The sequence below is a fragment of the Taudactylus pleione genome, unplaced genomic scaffold (assembly GCF_031769625.1).
Source record: "Taudactylus pleione unplaced genomic scaffold, aTauple2 ptg000116l, whole genome shotgun sequence".
In the NCBI taxonomy this organism is placed as follows: Eukaryota; Metazoa; Chordata; class Amphibia; order Anura; family Myobatrachidae; genus Taudactylus; species Taudactylus pleione.
In genome coordinates, this window is record NW_028284518.1 from 8641856 (window position 1) to 8665225 (window position 23370).

Consider the following 23370-nt stretch of genomic DNA (forward strand, 5'->3'; position numbering starts at 1 on the left):
CTATTTATAGCAAGGTGTCTAAGTATCTGGACTTTTTTCTTCAACCTTTAGTAGCGGCAGAAAGTACTACTCTCAGAGACACTAACATGCTGCTACAGATATTAAATAACATCGGTGTACTCCCCAGGGATCTAGTGATGTGTACAATTGACGTTGTGTCATTGTACACTAGCATTCCACAACAACAAGGGTTGAATAGTGTTTGCCAATTTTTACAGGAGCATCCACAATACACAGGTCCTGCTATACCGTTTTTCATGCAGGCATTAGAAAAAACGCTGTCATGTAATTATTTTTTGTTCAATAATGAGTTTTTTTTGCAACGTAGAGGGTGTGCCATGGGATCTCCTGTGGCCCCCTCTTTTGCCAATATTTTCATGTTTCAGGTGGAAAAGGATCTCTTTTTGAATAATCCAAGGTCCGGCCGTCATTGTTTTTTATTTTACCGGTACATCGACGATATTTTAGTTTTTTGGACGGGTACAATTGAGGAATTCATATCAGCTATGCAAGATATTAACATGCTCCATCCAGCCATTAAATTCACATATTTGTGTGATCATGAAGTAATTCACTATTTGGATGTGGAAATTAGTTTCATCAACAATGAATTATCAACTCGTGTTTATCATAAACCGACAGATTATAATTCTATCCTACATGCCCAAAGCCACCATTCTCCGGCCTTGATACGTGGGTTACCTTACTCCCAATTTTTGCGCATTTGACGCATCACCAAGGATGACAATACAGCTAGACTGGAAATTGACAAGATGCTCTTAAAATTTCTACAACGAGGCTATAAAATGAACAATCTAATAATGGCCAAGAATAAAGTTCTGAGCTTGGATCGGAGGGATTTATTACAATCTTCTGACCACAATAGCAGTCGTAATGATGAGCCTCAGAAAATGTTCTTTGTTAGTGAATTTAATACAGCCAGTACCTATGTACAACGTACGGCTAAAAAATTGTGGCCAATCATAAACACTGACATCGCTTTGAAACCACTTGTGAACTCCAAGTTGATGATGTGTCACAATAGAGGGAGAAATTTGCGAGACTGGTTAATTAAAAGCGACATAGGCAGACATACAGCCTTGAATACCACTCACTTTTTAACCAAACATCCAGGATGTTACAGATGCACTGGTTGAACCACATGCAGATACTTAGAAACTGGGAGCTATATCTCCCATCCTCGGTCTGGCAAACAGATACCGATTAAGCATGTTGTCACATGTACTAGCAAGTATGTGGTGTACTGCATTAAATGTCCCTGCAGTCTGATGTACATTGGCAAGACGAGTTGTATGTTTCGCGAAAGAATGGCACAACACCGTTCTGCCATTCATCTTGCATTAAGTGGCAGAGACATAGATCAGCCTGTAGCGAAACATTTTAAAGTGAAACAACATTCCTTGGCATCGCTTACATATAAAATAGTGGATCACATTCCCACCTTGAAAAGAGGTGGGGATCGTGACCGCAAGTTGCTGCAATGTGAGGCTACATGGATATACAATATGGACACGGTTGCACCCAATGGGTTAAACGAATCGTTGTCTGTGGCTTGATTTGTATAATGTATATGTATTATTTCTCCTATGCCGGTGTTATGACTTATACAGCATATATTACAGTGTCTTTGTAAGGTCTTTGTTAGGTCTGTCTCATTTTAAGATTTATTATCCGGGTGTCATATATTTAGACCCATTTCTTGCTTTTTGTGAGTTATATCCTGCAGTTTGCCATCCGCTATTTGATGTGATATTTGCACATTCGGGAGTATCATGGGGCATATATATTGATTGCCTGGATATGGGTGACATGATTACTGCACGGTTAGTTCATACTGGTACGTCTGAATATGTTTACTTCAACCTACCTGGCTGTACTGGCGTTCAGATTGATGTATATTCACTGTTTGTATTATGTTTGTCACCATGGTGACTATGATCTACCAATGGAGCGGGAGAGGGGCGGGCACTTGCCGGGCCTCTGCATTGGATACACGTGTCTTGGTCACGTGACATGCGGGCGCAATAGGCGTGTGACGTCATCTCTGCGCGCCAACATGGACGCGGTGATATACGAGGGTTCAGGGCTATTTAAGGTGTGTATGTTGTATGTTTTTTTGTATTCTTGAGAAAGGTTGAATAAACCGAAACGTTGATACATCGTGGATCTGGTATCCTGTATTTGTGATTGAATGACCCGTGAGTGCTGCTCTGCTGTGGGTACATATTTGGGCTTGGAACTTGGTCCTGAGAAGGCACCTGGGCAAGTACATGTTTTAGTTTTTGGAGTGCCGGCCTGTCGCTTTGTATATATATATATATATATATATATATATATATATGTGTGAATAATAATAATAGTAATAATTACTATTTGTTAATATAGTGTCAGTATATTCTGTAGCACTTTATAATTTGGAAAAAAGTGATAAAAAAAAACATGGGTCTCCAATGGGCCAAGTCACTTCTTTATATTGCAGAGATAATCAGGAACGAAATACAAATACAGGCTTCTTTGACAAAAAGACAAGCAATTTAAATGTGAATATTTTTTTTGAAGAGGGGCTAATGTTGATTTGTAGCCAAATACATTGACTAATACCCCTTTTCCACCTAAATTCCGAGTCTGACCCGGAGTTGGAACAAAGTTCCTATCCGGATCAGACCTGGAATTTTGCCGGCGCCGACTCGGGATATTCCCGAGTCAGCGCGGCTCACACCGCAGTCGGGTCTGCATAGACCCGGCTTTTGCGGAGTGAAAGTGGTCGCTTGGAGATGACGTCATCTCCAAGCGCCACTGAAGCCGGATCAATCGGCCGGCTAGCAGCGCACTCCAGGTTATCGTGACCCAGAGTGCGCTGTTCTCACAGCAGGGTTTCACGGGCTAAGCCCGTGTTAAACCCTGCTAGTTACCTGGGTTGGATTGCCGGGTCACTCGACCCAGCGATCCAACTCTCTCCCCTTTTACACCAGGGAGCTGCCCAGGTTAACCCTACAAAACCCGGGTTTTAGCTCCGGTGTAAAAGGGGTATAACAGAGTGGCTGTCTTTGTGTCACAATTGTCTTATGTAGCATAACCTGTACCTCTAGCGGTGACATATTTAGTCTCTCTTTCGCCAAATACATAATTCAAATAAGTTTTAATAGTTATTGACTTTTATATAATTTTTAAAAACATTAAGCAAAAATAAGTTTCCTATATTGACAAGTATTAATTATTAGCTGATTTGTTTGTCTAGGTCACAGTGTATGATTACATATGGAAAAAAGTAACAACTGACATCCAGCATCTGGAGCATGATGATTCAACAAGTAATGGGGATAGCTCAAAAGACATAACCACGCACATACTCATTTACACCGTTCATCTCAGAGGCTTCCGGGATCTCTATCGTCAGTTCCTTCGTCTACCTGATGGAGCTATTGTTGAGGTATGTCCTTCATATACTGTATAAACTAGAGATCAAACACTAAACCAGTAGTGAAAGTTGGACTTTAGAATTGATGATACAGTAATTTGAAATGCATTGAGGCCCCTAAATACTTGAGGGATTTTTATATTGTGAAATAAATTTCAGAAAATGTTTAATGCATTATTGTATGTATGTAACACATAACAATTAATGCAAGTACCTCTCCTCTTTCCCTTAAGTCATCTGTGTTATTTCCCATTTTCCTTAATGCATTCCATGTTTCCTCATCTATCCTATTTAGGGGTTTAGTCATAATGCTGTACTCTTAGAGTCTCTCCTTTACTACCACAATGATGCACATCACCCCTCTGTTTCTCCACTTATTCAGATATTCACTACATTAAAACGAACTGACTGGGGTAAATTTGTTTATTATCACATTCTCAATGCGATCTGGGTGCGATATTAGCACCCAAAATCGTATTGCAGTATGTGATCATTCCACCGACAGGTATGAAATAGCACATGCATGGACAGGGGCTCCGAAAAAAGCCAGTTCCTGCGATGTGCTCCACCTCAGCAGTCTCTGCACTCCTCTACTTGGGCTCCTGGGCGTGCGCGGTCTACAGACCACACATGTGCAACTGCCATTGCTATGTATATTTTGTAAAGGGTTGCCCATAAGGTTACAGTGGCAGCTTCAGGAGCCAAACTCCAGAATGCTTCACATTCTGGAGCTTGGTATATCTTACAGCTTTGTGACCCCCATAGAAACGTGAAAATATCGAAGATATCTGCTGCGGTCCCTCCTTCTTAGGGTGATACGTAATATTTGCAAGTATCTCTTGAAAGCAGGTGTTTTCGGGGAATATGACACAAATATTTAATGATAAATAAGCCCCTAACACTCTCATAAACAGAGGAATGTTGTTGTTATACGTTAATTAAAGTGTATTTCCTTACAGTGTTTTTACTAGTTCTCAGACTTTAATACATGTAAAATATAACAATAAGTTTCAGTGACAATATTTGTACTACAAAACAATGGCAACTGCACTCCAGCATAAAGACCATTACTTACATGTATGCTACAAGAAAATAGATGCAACTCTCCTATACTATGGACATGTGAGAAGGCAATTACTATTCTGCAAGCCTGTTTTTAGAGCATGCGACCTTAGGGCCTGATTCAGAGTTGTAGGCAAACCCTGAATGTGCTTCATACTGTACATAAACAGCAAACATTTTAATTACAATCTATATTCCCTACCACATGCTGCTCACACACATATACACACTACGGTTCATTTTTTATTGGGCGCCAATTAACATACCAATGTGGGAAGAAACCGGAATACCTAGAGGAAACCCACGCAAGCACAGGGAGAATATACAAACTCCACACAGTTAGGACCATAGTGGGAATCAAACTCACAAGCTCAGTGCTGTGAGGCAGTAATGCTAACCATTACACCATCTGTGCTATATACAGTAACACAATACTATGAGACAGTTAAACCTAAATTAGGGGTAAATTGGATTAGCGGTAATGTGTGGCTGCGAATTGCAGCTTTGGACATGACCGCTTATATGGTATATCAGATATATTTCTGCACGCCATGAGGTGCAAATAAATATGTGTGTTATTGGAGGCAGTTACGTGCTGGAAAAACAGGTCATAATGCCTTATCCTTGTACCCATCACCAATAGCTGAATTGACTAAAGGTGCCCATGCAGGGTGCAATAAAGCAGCCAGTCCTACAGATTGGTATGATTTGACGGCTCTATTGTACCATGTATGGGCATGATATCAGACAGAGTGCACACCCGTGGGGTTGTACATCACATCCCCAGATCTCACTGCAGGTTCAGTCGATCTGGGGATGCGATGTGTGATCCCATGAATCGCTATGTGGGTGGGGGAGGGGGAGCCGGCATATCGGGTGGTCGGCCACCCGATCGCACCGTGTGTAGGGACCGCCCAATATGTCGGACGTGGGATCCCTCATCTCGTCGCACAGTGCATATCGCACCGTGTATGGCCAGCTTTAGTCTCACGTTATTTACATGTGCAGTATAACAAAGTATAATTGTAAGTTATATCTTACTTGTAGCTGTAAACCCCTAGATCTGTACAGGAAGATTGGGGGCATGAAAATAAAAGTTACTTACAGTAGGGGGGAGGTACATTTAAGAATGGCATGTCCCTTGGAAAGGGTTGGGTATGAAACACTGGCATTTGGGATGTCAGCTGTCAATATGCTGACAATATCCAAACATGGTTCCAGTACGTATGGTAACCCTCTCCCCCTAACCCTTTGTTCCTGCATTCTAACCCTAAACCTCCCTGTCAGTGCCTAAACCTAACCCTCCCCCCTTAGTGCCTAATCATAACCCCCCAGTGGTGACTAACCCTAACCCTCCCTGTGACGCCTAACCCTAACCCTTCCCACCCTGCAGCTAAGATCTAACCGGCCCCATTATACTTACAATTGGGATGCTGGCTGTTGGTATTCAGGTGTCGGCATCTCCACTACTTCCAGCGCCAGTCTTCTGGCCGGCAGTAGAGATTCCGGGGCCGGGATTTCAAGAGCCGACAACGTGGCTGTAGGCATAGTAACTACATCCCCTTGGGGATATCTGATGACCATTATTAATAGCTGCATTGATCTTTATTACTTAAAAATAAACAAATATTTAAAAAATAGAACATTCTTCTGTCACCTTCTTCTTACAAATAAGCAGTAAACCACACTAGTGCTTATAGACTAGGTATAAGACCTCCATGGAGAATGACTGGGGGAAGATGGTACTTTCTCATAATATAACAGACTGGTCAGCACGGTGTGGACTCAGACCAGCAAAAATGTTTGGACAACCCAAGTAAAGCCAATTCGACATGAAATTACTTATGGACACTTCCCTATCCCCTATACTGTGGGGTACAGTGTAATAAATAAATATAATATTAAGCTTGTGTAATTACAGCCCTAACAAGTTATTAACTGCTTGGGCATCCAGGCTCTTGTCCATGGCTGCAAGATAATGCTGATGGAGCCAGGGCCTGTACTCATTTAGCCCCTCAGGTGAAAATGACTTTGCACAGATGGAGTGGCAGATTTGTGTTAAAAATAAATATTTATATATATATATATATATATATATATAAATAAAACACAAAACTTATCCGCAACTCAACTTGTGCAAAGTCATTTTCACCCTAGGGGCTAAATGAGTACGAAGAGGGGGGCACAGGCAGAAGTTTATGTATGTATATATATGGTTGAAGATAGTACTAAAAGTACTGAAACGTTCTATTGATCCTTTGGTCTCTGCTTGATTTATTGAGAGGGGAGTGCTGCACCTTCATGCTTCTATTTATCCCTATGTGAGGGCACCCCTGCAGGATTTGGTTTATTATCTGGAGTGCTGGACCTGGAGACTTTATATATAATATATATATATATATATATATATATATATATATATATACACACACGCACACACACAAGTATCAGGGGCTTAACTAGAACTTTTTGGGTCCCATAGCAACATTTGTAAGGGCTCCCCTAACGTAGGTCTTACACAATGCCCTCAGTAGTAGTTTCCCTAAAACACTAAAGGCCCACTTGTAATGGTGCTCTTTAAGCAATGCCCACTGTAATGGTGCCACTTACGCAATTCCCCCTGTAGTAATGCCCCTAAAAGTAATGTCCCCTGTAGTAGTGCCCCCAGTAGTAATGCCCCCTGCAGTGCCCCCAGTAGTAAAGGCCCCTGTAGTGGGGCACTACTACATTACTACTGGGGGCACTACAAGGGCATTACAACTGGGGGCCAGTTGTAATGCCCTTGTAGTGCCCCCAGTAGTAATGCTCCCTTGAAGTGCCCTCAGTAGTAAGAGCCCCTGTAGTGCTCCCCCTTGTAGTGCTCCCAGTAGTTCCCCCATTAGTAAGGCCCCTGTAGTGCCCCAGAAGTAAGGCCCCTGTAGCACCTCCACTAGTAAGGCCCCTTTACTGCCCCCAGTAGTAAGGCCCCAGTAATAAGGCCCCTGTAGTAAGACCTCTGTAGTGTCCCCAATAGTAAGGCCCCTGTAGTGCCCCCATTTCATGCCCCCAGTAGTAAGGCCCCTGTAGTGCCCCATATGATGCCCCCAGTAGTAAGGCACCTGTAGTGCCCCCAGTAGTAGGGCCCCTGTAGTGCCCCCAGTAGTAAGGCCCCAGTAGTGCCCCCAATAGTAAGGCCCCTGTAGTGCCCCCAACAGTAAGGCCCTTATAGTGCCCCCAATAGTAAGGCCCCTGCAGTGCCCCCAGTAGTGCAGCCCCTGTAATGCCCCCAGTAGTGCCCCCAGTAATGCGGCCCTGTAATGCCCCAATAGTAAGCCCCCCCACACACACACACACATTAAATAAAAAAAAAACAACACTAACCTTAAACCCCGTTCCTGTGCCTGCTGCCGTCCGTCATGACGTCACTCCCATAGTGCACTGCGGGACCTGTAAGACGGAGCTCAGGAGTGAGCTCCACCCTCCTCAGCCGCTGGGGGGGTTGGTCAGGAGGCGGATGCTGCCAGGGAGGGTAGAGAAGGAGCCGGGTGCCCGCTGGTAACACAATTTCAGCGGGCACCCGGCAAATGGGGGGGGTGATTGGAGGGCTGGGCACCCGGCCCTCCGATGAAGCTCATTGGAAATGTAGTTGCACAAACCTAGATAATAGTAAAGACACCAAGTATCAATTTTTAGAAGTTAATGCTCAACCAAACCCTTGCATTCTTATTGAAGTTCATTGTATCAATGTTTAAATTAACTTCATTGAGTTTCATACATAGACTACGGGGTATCTACTGTATATGTTTTATTGTGCTTCAGTTAGCCTCTGATTGGCTAGTCCAGACCGACATCGTTTAATTAATCTGTGTCACAACTACACTAGGAGTAAGTTCTCATTATTTGACAGGGTGAGTATTTATTTGTAACAAATAATTTCAATGCTTAGTATTCACATCTTTATTTATTGTTAAGTTTCTGGCTGCCAGTGCAAGCTGGTCCAACTAGTTGTACAATTATCAACATGCCCAAAGATTTAATAGCTGACTGGGCTAATTGTGACTCACTAAGGAAACATATACTTAATTACATTACTTAATTTATGTTTATCTAGCTTTACACTTTACCTTGGCCACCCTACTCCTCAGGTGGATCTGATATAGCATGTGGCTATTCAGCACGTGGTGGATTTTCCTTGGAGGTGCACATTTTTTGCATCACACATGACAGAGTAACCCCACACTACAGATCATGGTATTATACAGTTACCACTTTGCAGGAAGACCTCACAACTTTGACCTCTCAATTATAAGGAGAGTGTACATTTTTTTAAATATTTATTTATTCATTTAAAATAAATGACAGTCATCATTATCAATTTAATAATGTCTGGTTTGTCTTTACTTCGGCCACTTCTATACTTGCTTAATGCTTATCTTAATGCCGTCTTATACTTGGTATTTTCATTTGCACATATCCTCTGATTTATGCAACCCAAACTATGCACATTGTTCTACAGTTTGTATCTGTACTCTCTATCACAAACACTGAAGACACAAACTCACAGCCTACCCTGCTAAAAGGCACATTGCATTAAGGCATTGGGCCTTGGCATTATACATATTAGGAATTAATTTAATATCAGATGAGAAATCACATGACAGGCCATCTGTATGCAAATTGTGCATATTAGGTTATTAATTATTTGGTTATTGCTTTTAAAAGTATTGTATGGTGAGTGAAACCACCAATTTGTAAGTGGGTACAATATAAAATGACAGAAAGTTCCATTTCTTATGAATAAAATATATCTGTAATGTGATATCTTAACCACAACTACAGAACCATTAAATGTATTGTGAGTTGGAAAAACATCCTGGTTTCTCAGGGTAAGAAATGTGGCTCATAAATAATACATTTAGAGAGTGTCTATTTCTTTTTCTTGAAAGCATATTTTAAATCATTGCTTATGTAGAAATACAAAGAGTACTACAACAGTTGAGCTGGGCAGCGGGCGGTTTGAAAGCATTGCAGCACACATTACATTTACAAGAGTTGATTAAAGGGCATCGTGCAAAATTTAGCATGTCAACTGTTTTGCCACTCTTGTTAAATGTGTGTTTGTTTCTGAAGTGTTGCTATCTACATTAATAGATAGTTGTATTTACTATGATATCAGGTGACACAATAGGTCATATAATTAGAATTGCAATTCTAGCCCCAGGTTTCTTTGATTTTTTTTAACTATCCAGCCCATCTATCCTCCCTTAATAAAAACAAATTAGTTTCTCTTTATTCTTAGGCTTATGCTCGGGGTTGTTTTGTCTTATAATCGAATTGGCTGTGAACTCCGCTTTTTTAACTAGTGAGTTTAATGTCTTTGAATGTTACAAAATTAATACTAGGAAAAAGTAAAATTCTCATCTTCATCAGCAAAGGTTACAGCATTTCCACTGACACTTAATGGTTCAACATCTTTCAATAAACAAGCCTATAAAGGGCAGACGATTATATTTCTTCACACGTACTGTACAAGTGAATTAATTCAGATTTTCTATGCCTTTTAAGTTCTGACTTAACACTTTTATTAGGATAATTTCTATAACCAAATTTAACATTTAATTTAAAACTAATTTCTTTAAAAATCTTTCAAAAGATCAAAATATTTCTGAGCTATCCTGACTACTTCGAGCTAAATTGAAACAGTCTAAAGAACTTCTATTTTTACATTCACAAGTATGTGAGATTTTTCATATTTTAACAGGACTCAAAATATTTCCCCTAAAGTCAGGGAAAAACGAAACCACCAGAATGTATCCACCTATCCAACACATTATAAACTATGCAATAATCAATGTCAGATATATTTTTGTTTATATGTGTCTGAAAAATATGAAATCCAACAAATACTAAGTAACACAAGATAAATGCAGTAGATGGTGGGAGAGTTTATAAGTAGGATATAATAAATTATCTAAGCAGACAGTTATAATAGGTTGTGTGTTTTCTACCCTAAGTATAGTCTTATTAATAACCGATCTCATTAATTGCTAGGGTCGGATGCAATTTGCCAGTTTTCTGCTATTTTAGTCACGTCGAATAACACGTAACCAGTGACATCTCAGATAGTTTTAAGAGCAATGCACCGATTTAGGGGTGTCCTGCATTCTGGATTTGAACCCTAGTATGATAGGGACCTACCCTACCGAGGTTACCTGGATATGGTGGGTAGGCCCATAACCTTGGCCATGATTATGCTAAAAACCTCTATTGATTGCAACATTTTATTTCATAATGTATTTATATATAATTAGGAATTTGGAGTTGTGCACCTGTGATCTGTCTGTTTCTGTGCCTGCAATAAAGTCTCAACAGGTAGCACCTCCAATTATTTATATTGATGGTGTGCAGTCCAGGAATCTTTCCTATACACACAATTTTTATAATGGGTTTGTGATGTCAAAATAGCATGTGCTCTGTTTAAACCAATAGAAAAGCACTAGGAAATGGTCATCGGTTTTTGGTTGGATATCCATCGATTTCTGTTGGAATAACACTTATAATTGTCATCATATTCTATCAGAAATGGCAAATCCAACTGAGTTTTAGACAGAAAAAAAAGGATTTCGACGTCGTATTTCTATTGATGGTCAAATCTGATGGTCTGTAAGTACAGATTTTTTTTAGACAGTATTCCACCTGTGATGCCCATCAGTTTTTAACTGACAACAAAACTGACATTTAGTGAATTTACCCGTTAGTGTGACAACCCTTGGTCAGATAAGTAGAGGAAACCAAAGCTGCAGAAGGAAATGAATATTAGATCAATATGAGGAACTTGATAAATACAATTATACAAATTTATATAGTTTTCTTATACATCTTGAGTTTCTGTCTACTGATGTACAGTAGTTTCCTATATTAATTTAATAGCCAAATAAAGAGATTTTACAGATCTAAAACACAGACACAAACACTTTAATATACATCTTTTACATTTCATAAAAAAACTATATTTTCTACTCTGTTTGTTGTTAAATGCACATAAAACAACCTACCTACTTTCCCTCAAGCCCTTATAGCATAACAAATGGTGTTACTTAAATGCTCTGCAGAGTTCTGGTAAAGGAGATTTTAGTGGCATGAAGACAGGTTTTGACAGTGTAAATAAAGTAACAATCAGTAAAAGGGAAAAAAGGGTCAACTAGAGGCCATTTTATCAATAAAAAAATATCTAAAATGAAAAAAAAATTTTTTGTTGATATCAACATGTAAAACATTTTTGAATAAAATCAAAATAAAAATAATTTGAAATAGCAGCTACTATACCTTGATTTGAATGATCAGAGTTTCACCATCTAAATGAAAGGTTAATTCATAGTGTGTTTAGGTAACATTTTCAGGGAAATAAGAAAGCAGAAAAGCTTTCATAGCAAAACAGTACATCAATGGTTCATAAGTAGGTCAACCACAGTTGAAGAATACCTGAAGAACAGACTTTGTTGAAGTACTTTTTAAAAAACATCAAACATCAGTAAACCTGGGCGATTTTGGAAAATTGCAAAGAGGCTTCCTAAATAAGATAATAATGATACAATAATGGACAACATAAATCAAGACAGTCATACATTCCAAACTTAAACATTGGTGTTCACTTTGCAATATTAGACAACACACTGACGGGCCATGTCAAAAGCCCTGTCAGCATGGGCTTAACTACCGTAGGGGCACGGAGTAGTTTCTATGGGGCCCAGAGCTTAGTGGGACCAATCTTCCTTGTCAAAGTTACATGTGTTATATACATTTTTCACCATTTGGTGGTACATAGGGCCCTTACAAACTTTTGCTATGGGGCCTTCAAATACATAGTTACACCCCTGCCTGTCAGGACAATAATCCTATATCATTGACTGAGGAAAGTGCACCTTACTAAGGAATAATGACAACTTAGCTAAACAGCCATTTTTACTGCGACCACAACAAAACACAGAGACATCAAAAAAGGGGAAGGCGGAGGGTGTCCAGCAGGCAACAGGAAGAAACAACTGGCAGTTATCACTAACATAATCCCCTAAACATGCCTCTACAGTATCCATGATAGGCTGACAGATTACCACCTCATCAACCAATTAACATATAAATGTTACACCGCTAACATCTTAAAGGGGCCCTGCTCTAACAATCTCATGGTTTTATTTTTATTCAGCCCTATGTATCAAACAACAACAGAGATGCACATATTATTATATATGTAATATAAGTGCACCTTTTCATTGAAGCATGACTTGATTGGATTATTTGCTTCCATTAGATATTTGGAGATTTCAGTGGCATAAACTTGTTACCTAATGAAATAAGCAATGCTGTTGAAGAACATGTCAACCAATTGTACTCTACAGCATGTGATGCTACAACGGATTTGCGAGAGAGGAAGAAAGTACAGCAAGCAGCTGAGGAGGTAATATCTCATTATTTTGCATGTTAAAATGACTTCCAGTGTTATCTTTTTACCCAATACCTTCAGTTCTGACCTTAAATACCAAAGCATCAAGGACACAATGACCCGTACCATGCTAGAAAGAATGAGAGTTTTTACTGCGCTCTCCTTTGGTTTATATGTAGTGAGGGATAATTGGTCTATATAGTGCTGCCGGCAATGGGGTTGTGTATCTTTCCAAAGACTCAGGGATTTACTATGAAGAAAGTGATTTTGCTGGTGCAAATATATAGATAATGTACTTCTAGATAGAGGTAAAGTGGATTTGCCGCTAATTATTCTAACTATTTAATGCCCTATAGGAATATAATAAGAGAGGGATGGGTAAGTAAAATAAATAGTATTTTTATTCTGGTGAGATAAAACATATGATGAATAGTTTAAAATAAAAATGTTTACTCTGTATATGTTACTTATAAAACACTTATAGATTTTTTTCAAAAAAATATACAGCATAAATATATCACATAAAGGAGTCTTTGCTTGAAATTGAGCAAAAAGAGAAAAACAAGTTGAAAATTACAGTTTTCATTAGTTTAGAAAAGTAGCTTCTCTTTTTCCCTATATGTTTTATGTCGCCAGAATAAAAATACAATTTATTTTACTTACCCATCCCTCTCTTATTATATTCCTATAGCGCATTAAATAGTCAGAGTAATTAGCGGCAGACCCGTACCATGCAGCTAAGTAATTTATGAACCACATAAAGGACCTCATTCAGAGTCGGTCGAAGCGGCCGGACGGTCGTACGGGAAAAGGGGCCGGATATGCAAATGATTCCCTCGCAAGTTGCGTCCCTAAGTTCGGATCGGTAGCTGGCCGGTCAAGGGGAGGAAGCGGCCGGAATTAAAAAAAATATGCCCCCTTCTCGTACGCATTGCACGTCATCTCCGGGCATATAAGGATTAATCGAGACCATCGGGAACTATCGGAACTGGTCGTAGAGCTTAAGGTTGACCATACCCTCTCTTAAGCTCTATGATCATGTCAGTGTAAAAACCTCCCATGTCACATGTGCCATGACGCTACTTTGTTAATTATGCACTCCCATAAACCGTATGAACTCCCATAAAACGCCGTTCGCATAATTAGGCACGCCTGCATTCGGATCTCCACTCCCCTGTTTTCAAGCACCTTCCCCTGTTACCACCCACAAACGCCTCAATCTGTCAATCAAACTACCGACCTGGCTGTGTTCAAGGAGAGGGACATTTCTGATCGTAGTATCTAGTTTGCGCACGTGCATTGCGAACTTTACGCATGTGCAGTATAGCGAACATCGGTGGCGTACGACCGTGCGGCCGCTTCGACCGACTCTGAATGAGGTCCAAAGTGTGGACTAGCAATGCTTAATTACAATAGGTGCACACAGCATTACAAGATACACTTCCACTTCACTGTCTTTGCAAACATCCTATTAATGCCATGTATGCCTAAATTTGCAGATGTGCACATTAGCCTGCAATGGCACACAATGGAAGTAGTGAAACTATCAAAGGTACTTTACAACCATTCCCTTCATTAATTTAGTCTATGCTTTTCTACAAGAAAACTGCTTGGTTTTTACTCATTTATGTCTATTATTATCATAAATGTGAAGAGACATCAGTGCAGATTTTACCACATTTGTTCTCTTTTTGCCTACTTGTTTGCATCAGTGATGGTGAAGGTAAGTGGACACCTTTCATAGCGGGTGTCTCTATAATCATACAAATCATTCCAAACTAATTAGCACAGGTCCAATAGGGAAAGGCACATAATCTATGTGATCTAGTTTGAAGTTGAAAAAACACTGGAAAGCCTTGTTCCATCACCCCTATAACATATATCACACTCACCCCAACCTATCTTGCATGCTCAGGTGGTATTTTGTCACACCCTGAGCAATTTGAATTCCAGACAGTTGATGGATACAATCAATTGGGTTCAATGTCCTCATTTAACCCCTTTAAAATCTTTATCAAAATTGTATAAGATCCAATTTTACTAATATATTTAGGGTCTTTGTACTAATCCATGAAGAGAGATAAAGTGATAGGAGCTGATTGGTTGGTACTTTAGCTCTAAACTGTAATTTTTCAAACAGAGCCTGTACAGGGACTGGTAGGAGTTGATTGGTTGGTACTTTATCTCTGTCCACTTTACCTCTCTCCAAGGCTTAGTAAAGACCCTTGAATTGGCAGATACTGTAAGTAGTATGAGTTTCCTAGTGTGATTTTTTAGGATTATTAACAAAATGTGTGTTGGCTGCTATGTGTAGTGAAATAGATCTAAAACTTACCAGAGACAACTTGAAGTAGACTTCAGGAGTATTGAGTGCACTAAACAAAGTGGCATATATCAAAATTTATTTTGCTGAGCGAGTGTTATTACTTCTTTTAATACTGACCACAGCTTACATCACTTGCATTGAAGATAAGAGGAGGATAATGCACAGAAACCTAAATCTTCTAAAACCAAAGTACATAGATTCTAGTAAAATTAAATAGTTATAAAAGTCTGTAAGTTGCAGTTTTATAACTACAGCAGTAGCCTTTCAGTGATTGTCTGTATGTTACTAAGGTATGCATCGGGAAGCCGGCGGACCTAATCCCGACAGCCGGCTTCCCGACTGTAATATCCTGGCTAGGGTCTAAAGACAGGTGTCGATATGCCGACGCCTGTCATTAGACATACGCCGGGAGCCCGAAGCCCGGCATCCCGATCGAAGGGACGCCGGGCCTTAGGTTCAGGGTTCCTGGGGGGGATTAGGATTAGGCAACCCCCCCTGGGAAGTTAGGTTTAGGCTAGGGGAAGGGGGGGTTAGCATTAGGCACCCCCGGTGGGGGACTCTTAGGGTTAGTCATTCCCCCGGGGGACTTAGGTTTGGGCGTCGGGGAAGGGGGGTTAGGTTTAGGCACTTAGAGGGGGGATTAGGGTTAGGCACTGGGGGGGAAGGTTAGGGTTAGGAACCCCTAAGGGAGGTTTAGGGTTAGGGGGTAGAAATAGGTTAGTATATACTTACCTTTGACGATCGGGATTTCCTCCTCTGCCGGGATGCCGCTGTCAGGATTCCAACCGCCGGGCATGAGTCCGGCAGTAAATCATGCCGATTCCGCTTACTATATAATATTTTGTCATTTGTAAAAGATTAAGAGGGATATTTATCAAAGCTTGGAGAAAGATAAAGTGGAGAAAGATAAAGTACCAACCAATCAGCTTCTAACTGTCATTTTTCAAACACAGCCTGTAACATGACAGATGCTGATTGGTTGGTACTTTATCTCTCTGCAAGCTTTGATAAATCTCCCCCTGAGCGAGGAAATATAGCAACACACGTTACTTTTAAACTAGGCGCACAGAATGTTACCTGGGTTGGATTTTGCCTTTTAACTACATATTTTAACAGGGAAAATGCCTTTTTGGGGGGTTAAGTTGCCCTTTTAACACATTTTTATAATTTATGAAAACAAAATGTAAAGTAAAATAACAGAATACAAGAAGGTTTCTGTGGTAAATAATTCTATTCCATGTTCTAATTTACAATGATGGAATCCTCTGTATTATATGCAACAAATACAAGAAAGCTAAAATATATAAACATGTATATTCCACTTTTACAGGAAATCACTATGGAAGGCGGAAGAAAAATCACATTATTTATACAGAGAATTGTAAATTAAATGTAATTAAACTTGTCCTTTCTAGGAGATCGTCTAAAGCTGCATCTTTAAGCAATTACAATGTTCTACAAAAAAATGCACTCTAAAAGTCATATTCTTAATGATTGTTATATTTTATTTTTAGTTTACCATTCATATGCATCATTAAGAATGGAACAACCAGGATCGTAATGTTCAAAACAACTGGATACGCTCAGATGAGATCTACATAGAAATAAATCACCAAGATGCAAGAAAGGCAACTTCAGTTTTTCTTGTAACACCTGCTGGAAAAGAAGCAGAGCCAGACAATAGGCATGTCTATGGAACTCTGCAACAGCCTCAGTAACTAAATAAAAATAAACACCTCATGGTCCAGTCTTTTCTGATTTTAAACTTCATTGAAATTCCTATAATAAAATCATTTCTGTATTATTGTGCAATAATATAAACACAAAAAACAAACATACTGTAGAAAGGCAATAACAACATACTGTTATGTTGCTTACATGAATTTGTACAATTATGATGTACTGCTCATTCTTTTCTGTATACAAAGCTATTTAAAAGGCCTGTAACTAGTTTTTTTTTCTTTTGTATTTATAAATAATGTTATAAGATTTAGTTTCTAGCATTGCTGATCATTTATTACAGTACCATTGTTTGTTTCTCCTCCTCAGAATCCCTTTATCTTTTGCTGAACCCCTCTTTCAATATAACTCAGGTGTAATAAGCTTTTCACAATGCAATAATTTATAGTTGGAAAGTGATATGTGTTATATCACTGAGAGTGGGATATGACATAATTATTGGTATGTCCAACAATGGTCTAAAACATAGTATAGAGGAGGTAAAGAGGTAGCAAGTACAACTTTTATGTTTGTTCAGAGCCTCATCAGAATGTTTGAATAATGATTACAAAAATATATATATATCCTTGTGCTAGGCACGATTAAGCAGAGAAAATGTTTGAGGTTATTGCTCATATACAAAATCTTTTCTTGTTGCTATCATCTTCCACTTTTAGCATAACATGTTGAATTATTTTTTAAACTTTTAACTAAACATGATTTAATGTGATAAAATCTGCTCTTTAATCTGCTCTTTAATCATGTTCTATATGAGAGTTCAAATTTGAGTGATATTTAAATAAAAATGACTGGGAACAGTAGAAGAGACTCAGAGCGTTTCTCTCACCTCAGACTTTAATGTTTTCCTCTAACCACGTGACTCCTGGTATTATACTTATATATTCAGGTTTCAGACCCCCGTGCTTTGAGGTCAAGCCCATACTGGTCTGCACCCTTTTAATAATATGTAATTACACTATTACATTGATTTGTGTCTGAATTATTAATATTGGGAGAATCCAAATGTGATTGGAATCGGTAGCGATCACACTGACTGATACTCTACATATTATTCGTATTGAATTGAGTCATTTTATGTCAATCGTATCTGATGTTTGTTGTGTGTGGTGTCCCTGTGTCCACTGTGGACTTTAATCATAGAAACAGGACCTTAGAGATCCTTCTAATTTATGCATTTATTTTCGCCATTTTTTCCTGCATTATGCCTTTAAGCATGGGCTAATTATATTAGGCTTTTTATGCAGGAAACATAATAATTATTGTGTATCACCTTGATTTAATATCTGTTTCTTTAAATTTCTGACCATTGTATCTATACATCGATTTATGAATATCCTGCATTATGCCTTCAAGCATGGGCTAATTATAATAGGTATATCCTATATATTGTATACCAGTCTTTGTTTTCCATATCTTATTCCTCTTATGCAGGAAACATAATAATTATTGTGTATCACCTCGATTTAATATTTGTTTCTTTAAATTTCAGACCATTGTATCTATACGTCGATTTATAAATAAGTGTGATACTTTGTAGTGAATAGATATTCTTTTCTTTTTTTCTAAACTAATTAATTAATTTCATTAAAAGTTAAGTTTTAATAAATTCCTATCTATTTTAATATATTTTGTTACAAGAGTGCGCCCACATAGACATATTTGTCTTTCCTTAGTTTTTGTTCTTTACCTAAACTTTGTCATATGATATTTAAATAACCCAGAAGACAGATAATAAAAAGTCCCACCATTTTCCAAATCTTCTCCCATGTGTTGTGGTGGTGCAATGCACTTTCTAAAACTGTCTTGTAAGCAGCGGGCGGCTCTTATCTGCCCACCATGCTGCTTTCTGGTCTCGGACTGCACTTGGCACTGAAGACTGCAATACCCATATCTCGCCGTCTGCCAGGCCCATTGTGCATGTGCAATGAATCTGAAAGGCACCAGGACCAGTGCACAAACACTGCCCGACGTCTAGGGACTACATCAGCTGCAGCCCCAGGAGGAAGTAAGGCTGATGGGAAGACAGGGGAGTGGATTCCCACTGGAAGCATGCTTTGTGTCAATTGCATTCTGAACTATATATGTATAAACATGTTTTTCCATACTGTTGGCCTTTTAGTGCTCATCTTCAACCCATAGAAATAAATCATCCAAAATCGTTATGTCACTAAAAGCTTTGCGATTGCAGTCATTAGCATATTTTCGCAGCAGACCTGCGTGCATAATTGCAGCTGAGTTTGCAATAGTGATCCGTGATGAATCAGGCCCAGTGTGCACTATGGAACCACTTGTCCAGCATTGCACACAATAATGCGTCATCCCCACACTACATGGAAATGAGCATTCTTGGCTTTTGGTATCTCTTCAAATGGCCAGGTGAGTTCCAGGTGGGTGCAATGTCTTGTTTTCTGCTTTGTGTTTACTAACAGAGCAATGGCAGGAGAAGCTCAGAGAGGAAGAACAGGGAGGCTACATCAGAGAGTCACCCCCAGGCAGGAAGACTGAGGAAGAGCAAGGAGCTGGGCTGGCTGGATGTGGCAGTGTGAGTAGTGGGGATGGGCTCTGTATTCGGTATCCCAGTAGGTACCAGTACAAGATGGGTAAGCAGTGCAATTGCTTTATGTGATAGAATGTTTGTAGTGTTGTGCCACTGAAAACTATTCTGCATGCTACATCTGGCACATGTGCCAGTGGTTTATAACTCCTGTACTAGAACATGGTCAGACTTCTTCTTTCCACATTCTGGTATACGAGGTGGCAGTAGTATACAGAATATCAGGTATGATTTCACCATTTTCTGTCCATAAAATGCACAATTTTAAGGCGTTTCATCCTCTTTATTAAAAAACATTTTCATCATTCTCCTCAAAAGAAAGTATTTTGTGTTTAGATTTTATCTGAGAGTTTTGGTGAAAGTTTTCAGAATTTTATTATTACAGATGTGTCCTGCTACATCTTTGCTGATTGCACTACAAAAGTTTGCACACATCGCGCCACGCGATTACCCGCAGCAGCATACGCTATGGTGTGCACTACGATGGCACCATGTATTCCTATGGCAGTGCGGGTGCGAACGCAGTGCCTGTATCCGCTCTTGGGCACAAGCCTCTCGCAGGACACAACTTTATGCTTACTGCCACTGATATGAGGTTGCTGTAGCCTTTAATGGAATTTTTCTCTGACATCTTTGTTTTTTTGCATGAATGACTGAGGAATTAGTGTTTCTTGGTGATCCATACATATCAGCTTTCTTTCAGATACAGCAAAGAATGTAACCATTTTTACATTTTAGCATTTCAACAAATACATCAGTTGAAATTATATTGAATTGCCTGTAAATTTACACATTTAGATAGATAATGGAGCTACTGTGAAGTACAGTACTCCAAAAATATACTGGTAGGTTAATTGGCTTCCAACAAATTTAACCCTTGTTTGTATGTGTGTGCATGTGGTAGGAAATATAGATTGTAAGCTCCACTGGGGCAGGGACTGACCTGAATGGCCAAATATTCTTTGTAAAGCGCTATGGAATATGTGTGCGCTATATAAATAACTGGTAATAAATAATAATACAGTATAGAAGATAACCATATTTATTACCACAAGTCACTGAAAAATAATAACAATATTTGAGTGTATTGCCTGGTTGTTTGTACACCCTATATAAAATAGATCATGTTGCTAATGGTGCTATACCAGTATTGTAGAAAATACACCATTGTCTTGTGTAGTAAAATGTAACAAATATATAATATATAATTCAAGTGCCCAGTCTGGAACCTGCAAGGCATCACGGAGAGTCTTTCAGAAATCACAAATAAATATACAGTATGTACTGGTTGTGCAAATGTACCGAGTTGGCTACTGTGCACACACAATAGTTCATACACCCATTCAGCTCTTTGGATGTGATATGGAAATGTTCATAAAAAGCCATTTCAACATCCTGCCTACCACCAGTTTTAGTATTACAGAAGGTTTAATATATCTCCCCCTTAATGATTCTCTCCCACCAGTATACACGGGATCGGTATGAATCGGTCCAAATCCCGACACCGGAAGACCAGCACCAGTGAAGATCCCAATGGGTAAGTAAACTAACTATACCTAACCCTCTCCCCCCCTAACCCTAACCCTCCCTTAGGGGTGCCTAACCCACCCATAAGTGCCTAAACCTAACCCCCCCATCCCCGCAACCTAAACCTAACCATCCCAGGGGGGTGCCTAACCCTAACCTTCCCCCGGGGCTGCCTAACCCAAACCACCCCTTCCCCTAGGCTATCCCTTACCCTCTCGGGGGGGCTAACCCTAAGTCCCCCGCAGCAGCCCCTAACAACCCTCCCCCTTCATGGCTGACCAAGCCCGCTGCCTGGCTTACCTTTGTTCAGTATGCCAGGCGTCGGGTTCCAGGCGTAGGGATGATAGGTGTCAGGATTTCGATGCCTGTCATTAGTCCCCTGTCTGGATTGCACAGTCAGGAAGCCAGCGGTCGGCATTTTGACCTTTGGCTTCCTTACTGCATACCTTATACACATGTACAGCCCCTTAAGATACAATAACATTAGTTCCTTAATATGAGCTCCTCTCTTATTATCACAAAAAGTACCCTGCACACTGCACATTATTAATAAATGTATAAAAGTCTGAAATTGACAAATGCATATTATTATTATTATTATTATTATTATTATTATTATTATACAAATGCCCTGTGTTTTACAAAGTTTATTACATTGGTTATGCACATATCTCTATCCATTTGACTAATTTTAATGTGCGGACTAAATCTCCCTTATTCTGTTTAGTACTTTGAAGGTTGTGACTGTCTTCACTGTGGTCTGGCATCCCATTCATCTATTCATAGGGGTTTTTAATCAGAATAAGTTTCAGCTAGACCCTACCATCATTATTTGCAGCATGTAGGGGGATGACACAGAGAGGATTGTTACAGAAATTATTTTTTATTGCAGGAACACATCTGAATGAGGTCACCTTGTTGTGGTACATGGGCATTCATAGTTTGATTGAAATGTGCACTGAGGCACTCATGTTTCTTTCAGATATTATATAGCAATATTACAGCATTCATTACATGAATATTTCCGATTGTGAGTCATGCTTCTGCATTGTTTCCTTGGATTTATTTTGACAAACTCATTTCAGTGTGATGTCTAAATCCACACATATATGTATTGGGAGAGGGAAAAAATTGTGGCAGCATCCTTTCAAATGCATCAACTGTACAACAGGTGTAGCAATGTGCTTAGGCACCATTACTAGCACCATTTGGACAGGACCACAAATTCTTCTATAGATATACCTCTCTCCTCAGTAGTTGTTCTTTTATTGCCTCATAGTAGTGCCCTTGTAGGGCTCTAGTTACTTTTTGGGCCCTATATCAGTGTAGTAGTTAATTTATTCCAAATAGTAGTGTCCTAGTTCAGAATATCTCACACACTGCCCTCAGTTCACATTATGCCACAATGCAGTTCCCCCACTTAAAATTTTGCCACACTGTACAATCTATGACAAATTACAGTGCTCCAGTTTAAGCTATGCAACACAGTGCCCAGTACAAACTATGGCTTATCATAGTCCCCCTAGTTCATACTATACCACACTGTAGTTCCTTAAGTTCACATTATGTCATATTGTAGTGTCTCCAGTCCACATTATGCCAAATTGTAGTGCCCCAGTTCACATTATGCTATATTTTAGTGCCCCAGTTCACATCATACCTTCCTTTAGTGCAATGAGTTCACAATATGCCACACTGCAGTGATACTAGGTCACATTGTACTATATTTTATGCTCCCCAGTTCACATTATGCCACACAGAGCCCCAGTTCATAATATACCACATTTTAGTGCCCCTGTTAGTTGTATGCCTCTAGTTCACATTGTGTAACATAGTGCCCCAGACCAAGGTATGCCACTGTTACTCACCTCACCTAGTCCACTCCATTGCTGCTATATTCAGATTGTTTAGCAGGCACCTGCTTAGCTCCAAGTGAATAATAAAAACAGAATTATCTGAGATTTTACTGTTTTGTTTGTTGGTACTCCATCACTGCTTTGAGGGAGGAAAAAGAAAGAACAACAATCATATACTCTAATATATCATAAATAGGTTTAATAAAATAAAAAGTATTAGCAATGGATGAAAAATATGCAGTCTGTATGTATTCTACAATTTGTATGTTAATGTAAAATTTATATAATAACTACCCACATGTTGACGTATGTAGGATCTAGTGTATCATCTACAGTACATTTACATATATGTAACATGTAGAGGCTTTGGGTAGAGCTCATAAAGGTAGATAAAAGTAGATGGTTTTCTGAGAAGATAGATAATGAGGAGATCAAAAGGACCACGCT

The 23370-nt window shown here is 39.3% G+C and overlaps 1 protein-coding gene across 1 annotated transcript in view; it reads left to right on the top strand.

Moving 5' to 3' along the window:
• Positions 1–16964, top strand: part of LOC148524750 (uncharacterized) — a 183695-nt gene extending 166731 nt beyond the window's left edge. The window contains exons 8-11 of the mRNA XM_088471632.1: positions 3260–3451; positions 12789–12935; positions 14505–14643; positions 16786–16964. Coding sequence (XP_088327758.1) covers positions 3260–3451; positions 12789–12935; positions 14505–14643; positions 16786–16964 — 657 coding nt within the window. The remainder of the gene's footprint in view (positions 1–3259; positions 3452–12788; positions 12936–14504; positions 14644–16785) is intronic.
• The last annotated feature ends 6406 nt before the right edge of the window (positions 16965–23370 follow it).